The sequence below is a fragment of the Macaca thibetana genome, chromosome 18, assembly GCF_024542745.1.
Source record: "Macaca thibetana thibetana isolate TM-01 chromosome 18, ASM2454274v1, whole genome shotgun sequence".
Taxonomy (NCBI): Eukaryota; Metazoa; Chordata; class Mammalia; order Primates; family Cercopithecidae; genus Macaca; species Macaca thibetana.
Window position 1 is genome coordinate 45,577,737 of NC_065595.1, and position 12,051 is coordinate 45,589,787.

Here is a 12,051-nt window from a genome sequence, read left to right on the forward strand (position 1 = left end):
TTTGTAAGGTATTATAGCTGCTACATTTGAGATCAAATATGAGTCTGTGACTCCTGTTAACAACATTTGCCATCAATAAGAACAAAGACACCTCCCCGTGTAAATCATAATAAAATGTGGGTAGATGTGTAAATCCACACAAATCTATTGCTATTCGCATGCTGACTGAGAAGGGAATCTTCAGCATAAAAATGTAAGAATCTGTAACTCCAGGCAGATTTTAACATATACTTTTTTTTTATTAAATATGTAAAAAGATCAATGCAAGTCAAGTTATTCACATATTCAGAGACAAAAAACTATTCTACCATGCGACAATAGGTGGGTAATGTAAAATGAATGTGATACATCTGAATAAGACTTTTTCATCTATTATGTCATTACTTATCTATATTTATAATTAACAATACATATGTTTACATTCCTTTCAGTTTACATTTAATATATAACAAAAGCTTTATGGTGTACTATTTAGTAAAAGTAATCTGAATGCATATTAAACCTTAACGGAATAATGGAAATACTCACCAGGGAAGGGAAGAGTTCTTGGTTCCCTTCTGGAATTTACTTCTCTCAGGTCAACAGGTGTTTTTCTTTTTTTTTTTTTTTTCCTGCTTTTCTGCTTAGAACAAACATGGACTTTCTCTTTGCCCCCTGCTTCGATCACTTCCTATCTGACAGCAGCAGTGGAAGTGCTACAACCAGCCGACAGTGGGCATGAGAGGGGACTAAGGATGAAACTGGGCTTCCTGAGAGGGAGAAGTGGAGCACGCACCCAGGGACACTTCCCGCCCAGACTGATGACATGTGACCAGGGGCCGCCAAGGAAAGCATGCCCTGAACGCCGAGATGAGAGAATGATGGGGTCCCACCATCCATGGGAAATGAGTGGGGGTCTGCGCAGAGGCTGGAGGTGCAGCCTAAGAAGACCGACTCAAATTCAGCTGTTAAAGATTCCCCAAAGCATCTGAGACATCATCTGGGATGCAGCACGGCAGAAGACGTTTAAGATGGGGCCAGAAAGAAGACTGTATAGCTCTTCTGTAAATAAACGAATGGTCTGCCCCAAGCCTTGGGAAGGAGAATGGACTATAGTGACTGGGGAAAGTTCTCTTTGCAGGCTAAGAGATCTGGCCAGCATGTTGATAACTGAGAAGGCTGGGGAGCTGGAGGACAATGGAGTGGTTCCTGCAAGAGTCACCAGGGAGGCTTATGCAAGCTATACAGCAGTAAGGGGCTGCTGGAGAAAGCAGGATCCTGACTCCCTGCTACCCATTCACACGCATCCACATGACAGGGGTTTGGTCATGATCCACCGAGCACTGGGTATGACTGAGATGTCCAGAGCAGATGAAGAATGGCCTAGGAACCACTGCAGTATCAGCTGCATAGAGTTATTGTGACCTTTTACAAGAGCTATTTTTTTTTTAAAGAGATCAGTGAGTACAACAGGCTCAGAAGGGCAACACGCTGTTAAGCATGATGCTGTGTATAGCACATGCCACTACTACTTGTGACCAGGTGTGGGAGGACGTCACTGCCGAGAGCCAGGCTGTCCAGCCTTAGAGAAATAAGCTGCTGCTATAATGCAGAGTGAGCAGGAGAGAGAAGAAAGGGAAACCAAACACCACGGAACATCTGTCCAAGTCTGCACAGTGTGTTGTAATCTCAAAAATACAAGCCATCTTTTCCATATAACTCAATAAATATCACTTTGCTGTAAAAGATTTATTTTGGAGAGACTTCTTTTGGTGAAAAGCTTCAATGCTAGAATTTAGAGTTCATATTTCATCAATTAAGAAATTTCAAAGCTTCAGGATACATAATTCAGAAATTTATTTTAAGCTTTTCAGTTAAGCGGAAAGTGGGGTGGGCACATTTGTTTCTTGTTTTTGTTGCACCTGCTAAGTCAAATAACAAGTGAAAGTAAACCTAAAGTTAGAAACCAAGGTGAAATGAATGATCCAGGAAGGGATACCATCTGTCAAAGGAAAAAATAAAAATAAAGAAAGAAAAGAGGCAAAGACTTGGAAAGAGACTAAGAAAATGTGCAAATATTAGTTAAAAAAATAAGGAATGCTTTTAATTCATTAATGTTTCCTCTATTTATGAATTGCCATGGTTTAGCTAAGGTCAATGACAAGAAGGGCCCTTGTGTTAAAGAGGGAAAATTCTTTATTCTAGAAGATACTGGAGTCATAGATTTTTCTGTGCTGTTATTCCAGTGTCTACTCCAGACTGCAGAACCATGATCCTCCCTTGCAATTATGCTCCTATTAATAAGGTCTTCACTTCTAGCCTTACAGCACGTGTGTGGCATGGTGCAGGGCCTTGGAGCTCAGGGCTGCACACCTGAAGTTATCCTTTAGCAGGGATCCCCTAGAGTGAATGACAGTTTTGTGGCTGAAACCTACACAAAGAGGAAGAGGAATGAGGCAGGAAGACCTGTACCTAACCAGACCCTCTTTGGACTGCAGAAATCTAATGGCAACATCTCGGGGAGAGTGGCTGCCCACCAAAGAGGACCCTGAGAAACAAAACAGCATAACCTGGGAAATGGGCTACATGGGGGGCAAAGGACATGGTGACAGGGCAAAGTTGAGATGGTGTTTTCCTTGAGTGAATGTCTTTCAAAACTAACAACATACTGTGTAGTTGTCTAACATGCTGATGGAGGAACACTGCTGGGCCCTGAAATCCTAGCTTTGAATCCATTTTTTCCCTTTAGTATTGTGAGTAGAGGGAGAAAGTGACCTTATGTTTTCCCCCATGACACAAGTCACCGTCATTATGGCTTTCATATCAAGTATCTGTTTCCCTTTGTTCCAATCATTTGACCAAATTTATGTTCAGAGGTTAGACTTGCAAACATCAAAGCACCACAAATGTGTGTGACATCTAGTGACACTGGGTTGAAAAATGCCAATATAAATACCATATATCAAATTACCATTGTTTCACACCAGGATAAAAAGAGGGGTGGTGGCAGTGGTGTTGGGGTGGGAAAGAGTTGTTCTGGAAAGAAATAAGAAAAGAGCAGAACCAATCTCAAGCAGCCAAGTGGTGAAGTTGGATGTATGTGACCCTATGATCTCTCGGGTAGGCGGCCAGAGGGCCGTCCGCTAATACACCTTGGCAAAGAAAATGGGAACCAAGCGCAGTGGCTGGCATATGCAACAGTGCGTTGATGGTAACGGCAGATTGGGAACAACTGGTTTCTGTTGAGCTTGGGGCCACACATGTTCCAATTCTCCAGAAGAAACGTTCCCACGCACAATGGAAGTGTCAAGAGCAGCCGGGGCGGGTCAGTACTCTTCCTGCTGTGGGGGCTGCTGTTCATGGGCTTGCTCCTCTGCTTCCGGCTCTTCTGTGTGGCCCTCCTGTGGGCAAGGGAGAAGTGTCAGCTGAGATAATTGACTGGGAATGGGGCCCTGCAGCGTCCCAGCCCACTGCCACTGCCAGCATGGCGTCTCAAGGCTGTGGAGGGCACCAGGCTTAGTCAGACACAACTCGCCATGCAAATGTCTCCCAGCTTCTGGTGGCCGATACATGTGCAGGGACGCCTTAGCTTCTCCATGTGATCAAAAAACAGATCATTCTAGAAAGCACAGTCATCAGGCTTTAGGCACCCAACTATTTTGTTTCCAAAGGAAATCTTCATAGAATACATGGCATACTTTCCTAACCTTTGTAAAAGAGTAAACCAAACAGTGACCCTAGAGCATCATGACAACCATGAGTTAAGCTGCTGTAATATAAAAGCAGCACCCCTGGCCTCTGTGGTATGTTGGGGGTGGGGTGTCGCTCCTCACTAATGGATAGGGATGTGGGCTTTTGCTCCATTTCCTAGTCCCTCCCTCGCTGTCATTCTTCCTGCTCCGTAGTGTCTGCCTGAAGGAGACCCTTTGTTGTGTTACTAACCTGATGTAGGCTTAGACACTACAGCAGCAGTGTTAGAGGCTCCCAGGCTAAGGAAAGGACAGCAGGCACATTTCATGGGTTGCCCCAGGCAAGGAGGCCCCTCCCAACGAGGGAGCTCAGGAGCTTTAGCTCAAGGACTTTGGGACGTCTACTAAGACTGCTTGGGGCCCTTTTGACTTAACTGAGAATCAGATAGGTGAGTTGCTCTTCCCACTGTTTAGAAATAAACAGCCCTATTTATTCCTCTGCCTAACCCAGTGAAGCACGTCATGAACACCAACTCCAGGGAGCGCTGGCCTCAGTCAGCCATATCTGTACATTCATTCATTTTCTGAACTCACACAAAATATTTGCTGTTTTTCACCCAAGCTGACGGAGCATGGCTAATCAGAGGAGCTCCTTGTTCCCTCAGTAAGGGCACACAGCTTCTGTGATGCAGTCTGGAGCATGTGCTGGGACATACAGAAGTGCACACGCCTCCCACACCTGGCATGCTGACTCCTGAGCACTGAACTGCCCAAGCCCTTCCCTGTCTGTCGGGCCCCTCTTCCCTGGAGCTTAGGACAAACCCATCTTTAGCCAATTCAAATATGGCATGATCATCTCTCCAGATCAGCGCTTCTCTCTTCTCCTGCAGCATTTCTTTTCTTCCTCTGCTATGACACTGATTTGGAATCTTGTCTTGACCCTTTTGGCCCTATCCACTGGATGCTGAGGTTACTGAAGTCAGGGATAGGATTCTTGGTGCCACTTCTTTCTTATGTAAGACTCAATCCATGTTGTGTTGAGAGGAACAAATCGCAGTGGATTCAAGAATGAATGACTGAGACTATCGGACTATCAGCCAAGGTCATAAGCCACTTATTTTCTGAGAGCCAGTAAGTAGAATGTTAAGGTTACAACATGGACTCAAGTTCACATCCCAGCTCTGTTATTTACAGGCTGTGTGGGTTTGGGCCTAGAACTTAACTGCTCTGGGCCCAGTTTCCTCATCTGTAAAGTTGGGGATAAGAGTATCCATGTAGGAGCATTTTCAATGCATTTCATTAATCAATGAATCAAAGGACTCCTCGAATCCAATAGAGGAGTTAATGAGTTAAAATAGGTAAAGTGCCTAGAAGAGTGTTTGGCACATGGTAAACAGAAATGTGAGCTGTGGTTATTATTTCTTAGTGGGAAAACTCTGGAATATATTCTAGAAGTGCAAGTAATTTTTTAAAAAAGTAACCGTTTCTGTGACAACCAACAGTAGACAGTGACATTGTGTTGAAAACTTGGGATAAAATCTGGCATTGTCTCTTACTGTGCCGACAGGCCCCTTACTCAGCAAATGTGAGCTCTCCCTACCCCATGGCCACCCTGTGTTCACCACCTAGAACTGCCTCCACCTCTGCAATGTTAGGCCCAACCTCTTGCTCTCTCTGATCACATCATGTGTCTTCCTGACCCTTGCACTCCTGAATTCTTTAATTGCAGGTGCTCTTTGACCTCGGGGAGATCTCAGAGCCCTGATCCCCTCTTTACTCCCCTTCTGCTGGATCGACCCCAGACCGCTAGGCATCACAGCAGCTGTGCTCTTGGCGCTTCCTCTGCACAGTGCTTTGCCCTCTGCCTGGCACATGTGAGGCGGGTCCTCTCAGCTCAGAGTCAGTGCCTCACTGACAGCGTGGCCGTACACGCTCAGGGGAGCAGGAGAGAACTTCTTCCTGGACCAGCGCAGGACAAGAGACAGTGACTGGCCTTCCTAAGCCAGTGCTCTCCTCTCATCCAGGGGAGAAGAATGAAACTAACATTCACGGGAGTTTGACAGGAATGGTGGGCTGGGAACTCCCAGCTGTCTGTCCTGCCACATACTCCTCTACATTACGAGAAAGTCACTCCTCCCTGAAGCCTCTCTCGCTGCCTGCACCCCCGAGTTAATGGCTTCCCTCCCCAAGCTTCCTATCCTCGGTTTCTGCTTCGGTGGGAGGGCGCACCACAGTCCTGCGTGTTCCTGCTGGGTGGCTGGTTACACATCTGTCTCTCCAGCCAGGCTCTGAGCCCCCCGCGGTGAGGTATGCTGTTTTATTCGGCATCCTAACTCTTGAGCGTGAGTGTGGTGTCTTCCATATTGTATTGCTCAAACTTCAGTTGGTCTCAAGTATGCTTTTCTTTATATAATTGTTTCTGTGCATGTTAGACTGCTGAAAAGATTTCAGAAATGAGGATCTGTTTTACATTTTGCAGAAATTCTCGTTTGCTCACGTCACAACCAGGAGTTTATTGTGGGCTAATGGAGTTAAAGTTGAAAGACCTAGATTCAAGTAATCATTGAGCCCGTAACAAACTAGAGGGCCAGGAAGCCACTAGGCTAGGCCTCCTTTCCAAACACATCTAACAAGACGGCAGTTTTGCTGGCCTTGTCTATGGCTCTGAGGCTTCCAGATGCCCAGGGCAGCTGCTCCTCATGCAAACCCAGCTTAAGTCTCAGTCACAGGACCCCTCTGTGATGTCATGCATCTGCAGGAACTGTGGACCCCAGACAGCTCTCACTGGGAAATATCAGCAAAGCTCCCAATTTATCAATGGATTGCTCATGCTTGGCGTGCAAGTTAAGGCAGTCTGAGAGTCTGGCAGAACACATCTGTAATTCTGAGGTGTTACAAATCACAGCTGAGAGCTCACAGCCCACACAATGCTACTGCAGGCTCACGGGAAAAAACAATCTTTTTCTATGCCTCATACAAGAATGAAGAACTTAAACCCATGTCTAAGTAGGAGGCCAGGCAAAACCTATACCAAATATAAGACTAATGCACCAGAGCATCACTTAATAATTCTACTATGTGCGCATCGATCTATTCACATCTTTCCGTTTAGCTGTGAGTGACTGTAAGAAGACTATCGTTCTTTAGTTTCCTTATAATCATTAGATAGAGAGGCAAACTGGAAGACGGTATTGAAGAAGGCTCTTGGCCACTGTGGGAGGAAAATGGGGGCAAAGGAGAGAGGAAGGCCCATCAGGAAGCTCCAATGGCTCCTGGCTTCCTAGCTGTGGGAGGCACCACCCTGCAGCCGTCTCCTGCCACTATGCCAGCTGTGGCTGCTGGGCTGTCTCCTCTGCTTTGCTCATGCAGTTTCTCCCTACCTTAGCTCTATAGCTGTTGATGTTCCCAGTCGCCCTGTAACATCCAACACAAATGCCAACTTTGCTGTGAAGTCTCTGTGTGGTCCTCCAGGCAGCTTTTATCTGCTCCCCACGCAAGTTTATTTATGTCTCCATGATCACATTTGTCATCATCTGACACATATTCCAGTTAGTCATGTCCCTGTCTGTCACCCTTACTGGGACTGGGAGCTCCTCTGAGGTGGGGTTGGGTCTTTTCTATAGCCAACACTTAGCCCAGTGACAAGAGGACCTCCAGTGACAAAAGCACAGCCTGTCCCTGCAGGAAACAAGTCACTGTTCATAAGCTGGTGCCCTTCAGCTGACAGAATCCACAGGGAGCAGGTAGCCAATGCCTCAGCCCAGACTCCTGTGGCTCCAAGCTAAGTATCAGGGGAAAACATAATGAGAATAAGTATCTGCTCTGGAAACTTCCATTAGGTTTCTACAACTGGGAATTCAACCACCTCTGTTATTTTCTACTCAAAACTCCCACCTGGATTTTTACATCTTCCACACATCATATTCTGGGATGGCTTAAATATAAGAATCAGAGGCCAATCATCACTAAATAAAAGTGTTAAGTAATCACTCAGGGGAAGAGATCTCCCCAGCAAATCCTCCTACCTCAGATGTCAAAGCAAAGCATGTCCATCTATGTTCAGCTGAACAGCACGTGCTACAACCTGGCCTTCTATCTGCAGGAGGGCTCTGGGAAAGGCAGACAACCAGGCATCTGTGCCATCTCAGTTCTGTACACACAGCTGTACCAACAGCATCATGAACAAAGTGCTGGCACTTCCTGCCAGACGCCAGGCCCATCATCCATGCACATCATCCCTGCACATGGGTGCAAATCTATCCATCACCCAAGTGTGGGGCTGGCCAGAAAACAGGACACAATGTCAGGGGAAAGCACAGTGAGGCAAAAGCAGGATTCCCAGAGATGGGGGCAGTGCTGTATGGTGGCATCATAACCACTAAGCACATTCTTTTCAAACCTGATGCTTTTACAGACCATAGACATAGGGGAAGGTAGGCGAGGGTACAGCTTTAGGAAGGCACACTCCCCCAGAGTAGGACTGGCTATATGCTTCTGGGTGGTTCCAGAGAAACCAGATTCCATATTCTCAGGGAGAAATGAAAATGCTTGGAGGCTTTAAGATATCTCGGATGATTTCTTGGACCTACGGGAGGTGGAGTGCTGAGGGGCAGAAAGGAGAGTATCTAGCTGCTCCTGAGCCTCTTGGCAGAGTCATGCATGCACAGGATATGGAAAGCACCCAGCACGGCGTCCAGGCCCACTGCAGTCTTCCTTTTCTTTCTGCATAAAAACCAAGGTTTAAAAAAATGGGTCTTGTCATATTCCAGACAAGGACACCTGGCATATTCCAGATCAAACGGCTTCCTCTCTGTAGAAAACTCAGTATAGCCTGATGTGTCTCTTTCGGAGTTTTACAGACACAAAGTTGCAATAGAAATATCCTGGAACTAGAAAAATTAAGCCAGCAACTGCATTTGAACATCTTGCTCTGGTAACCCACACATGCAATTTATGTTAAGGCTGTTTTCTCTGCCAGATTCAACTGCCTGGTTACTCTGAGTAATTCTCTTCTTGAATTTTGGGTACTCCCCAGCATATCTTACAGGGCAATGCCTCTGTCTCTTTCCCTCTCTCTTCCCTCCCTTAAATCTATTTGACGATGTCAGTGCAGTGCCAGAGATACAACAAAGTGGGTTTAAAAAAGTTACAAACTGGCTAGAAGAAAACTGAAGTTCTTCATGGATGCTGATTTAAAATCAGATGAATGCCCAGAAAAAGAGGCCACAACTAGGCTTTTGAAAGTGCAAATCAGTAAAACGAGATAAGGGGAGTTATTTAGAGAAAACCCAGGTAAAAATTTGGAATCTTTCTGTGTGTTCAACTGAAGACTGTCAAGTAGACAGTCAGTGTTGAGGCTTTCCCCAATTGGTACTATGTTCACTTCCTCCCTGCTCCATGGTAACCAATACTCGGCGAGGGAGGTAACATAGTCCTTATGATTTTAGCCTCTGAGTTAGATAAATAGGGGTTCAAATCCTAGTGCTGGAGCTTATTAACCATGAGCCATTGGGTAAGTAATTTCAACTATAAAATGTAGATAAGTAACTACTCACCTCACAGGGATGTGGTTAAGATCAGAAATCTACGTAGGACATGAATACAATCCCTAGCACATACTAAATGCTTAATCGGTATTAGCCATTACTACTGTCATAATACCATTTAAAAGGTGGCTCAGACTTGGAGAAGGGAGAACATAAACTCAGGATTCAGATTTCAGGGTTCAAATGGAAATTATTCTGGAATAGAATTATTTTGGAATAATGGAATAGACTTGGGAAAATTATTTAACCTCTCTGCTGCCTTAGTTTCCCTCATCTGTACAATGGGATGACAACAATAGCTAACAATCCTAACAGGATTCTCTAGAGAATTACAGGAGCTAATAAGCTAATACACATCAAGCCCTAGGCCCTTCTACCTCAAACCCCAACCCAGGTGCCTCAGAAGAAGAGGTGTCTGCTAAACTTATTATTCAGTCTTAATGAATGATGAGGCCTTACAGTGTTATTTCTTCTTCTTCTTTTTTTTTTTTTTGGGCGGGGGGGGACAGAGTCTGGCTCTGTCACCCAGGCTGTAGTGCAGTGGCGTGATCTCAGCTCACTGCAAGCTACGCCTCCCGGGTTCATGCCATTCTCCCGCCTCGGCCTCCCGAGTAGCTGGGACTATAGGCGCCCGCTACCGTGCCTGGCTAATTTTTTGTATTTTTAGTAGAGATGGGGTTTCACCGTGGTCTCGATCTCCTGACCTCATGATCCGCCCGCTTCGGCCTCCCAAAGTGCTGGGATTACAGGTGTAAGCCACCGCGCCTGGCCTAAAGTGTTATTTCTTCTTGGGATGCCTGCATTTTAGTTGCACTTACATTGCAGGAATTGCTCTCTCAATCCAGATGGTGGCAAGGTGGTGCTGGGATGTGTGTGGGGGGGGGTCGGGTGGTGACGGGTATGGCGGAACAGAAACTGAGTATGGTCATCTAGGTAGACCCCCTGGAAATCACACCCAGGAGGCAAGAGCTCTTGCCTGAGGCTGTCCACCTATCCTTAGCCGGGAATTCAGTGGACCTCTCCAACACTTCATTTGGAGCTCACTGTCAGACAGTGCTCCTGCACATGGACTCCCTCTTGGGACAAAATCTGGCATGAGGTTAGACTCAGGGTTTCCCTCGTTTGAAGTGCAGGGCTGGGAAGAAGATTCGATCCTGCATGCTGGCCTTATTCCCACTAGCAGGCATTACAGCAGACAGCAGCGCCATTCGCTCAGCCTCACGGTGCTGTGGAGGAGACCTCAGCTGATTTAGCCTCAAACAAGCTTGTGAAGAGAATAACCATAGTCCATCTAGTGCTTACAGAGGGCAAGCACTCTGTACACACAGGACATCATATATGTGACGCTGTGGCAGCTGCAGACACACTACAAATCAGTCTCTGGTTTCTTCCATCAGATCTGAAAATACTGAGAACCGTATTTTATGAAGCCATCATGGAAACCAGGTGGATTCTCGGGGCTTCAAATTCTGAGCTATTGATAACCAAGAATTAATTTAAACCAAAATATTTGGAAGAAATGAAAAAAAAAAGTGGTAGAGAGCTTCCAAACCACAGATACAGTGCGCCTTACAGTTTAGGAGAATTTCAGTGCTAGTATTTTGAGGCATAAATGGAGTAAACATTTGCCTGGGATTCAGCTGGAATAAGAAAGCAAACGTGCTGATGGCTTGCTACGTCCTATAGAGATCTCAACACATACAATTCCACGGGGGCCCTCAGAACATCACAGGCCTCCAGCCCAGAGACTGGGACGCTTCCACTAGCATCAGCCTGACATGAAAGAAGCTGGACACCCCAACCCCTCAACTTGGCTCAGTGGAAGGTGAAGCCACATCAGGCTCCCACCCCCGCCTCTGGCTGCTGGGCCTCTCTCTCCTGCCCCTGGCAGACCCAGGGTGCCTTGCCTCAGTCTCTGCCATGCATCCTGCCCCCTTCCTCTCCTTGCTTCCTAGATTCTTATTCCTCCCCCGTTTCTCACATCTGCTTTTCATCACCCTGACACAGCCACATCCTGGGTCTCCATCAGCACTTGTGAACAGCAACTCTGGTGGCAGGTCCTCCCCAAAAAGGAGGTGTGCATGTGGCTGTCCCACAGCTCTGGTCTGTCCTGGCAATGAGTAACCAAGACAACTAGCTACGAAGTAAAAACAGTCAGTTATGGGCCTTCTGGGGATGGGAAAAGCATCTAGATTATTTTCTCCTTTAACTACACTCCGAATTTGCAGGAAGGAGGAGGAATCCATATACAAATTCTTAATGCTCATTTGCTCAGAGAACTGCATAAGCATATCTTTCTGCCAAAGCCTTCCCCACCCCACCCATCTCTTCCCAGATTAATGTATGACTGCCTGTCCCATAAGCATGGGTCAATGGATCATGATGATAATGAGGTTTATTCCTTTGGGACTATCAAACGCACTCAGCTGAGTGGTAATTCTCACTGAGGTCCTGAGGACGTGTTCTAAGGCGTGCTGATCTACTGTGCTTTGACCAAGAGAGTCATTTTAGAACACAGGAGTCACGTGCTCCTCACACTCACGTGTTCTTCTGAAGCATACAGGACGTCCATTAGTCGCTGCACGAGGTCATCATTTTCCTGCCCGTGTTCTTGGCAGAGTAGCTCGATCTCTCTCAACTTCCCAAAGTAGAAATCCCTTTCCTTTTCCACGCCTTCAAGGGCAAGTTTTAATGAATGTACCTGCAATGGAGTGAGAGTGAAGAAAAAAAACCACCCAAAATATAGTAAAAGAAGTGACCAGCAATTCCTGTAAATAAAATCCAAAACAGAGAGAGGGGGAGAGACAGAGAGAGAGGCAGAAATAACCGATGTGTAA

General features: G+C 46.2%; 1 protein-coding gene across 4 annotated transcripts in view; it reads right to left on the bottom strand.

The window, feature by feature from the left end:
- Positions 1 to 218: 218 nt before the first annotated feature.
- The window catches only part of MAPRE2 (microtubule associated protein RP/EB family member 2), a 165,653-nt gene continuing 153,820 nt past the window's right edge, over positions 219 to 12,051 (bottom strand). For all 4 annotated transcript variants that reach the window (XM_050767299.1, XM_050767298.1, XM_050767297.1 and 1 more), the window contains 2 exons: positions 11,757 to 11,915; positions 219 to 3,380 (listed from right to left, as the gene is read on the bottom strand). In XM_050767299.1, coding sequence (XP_050623256.1) covers positions 3,306 to 3,380; positions 11,757 to 11,915 — 234 coding nt within the window. In that variant the 3' untranslated portion in view covers positions 219 to 3,305. The remainder of the gene's footprint in view (positions 3,381 to 11,756; positions 11,916 to 12,051) is intronic.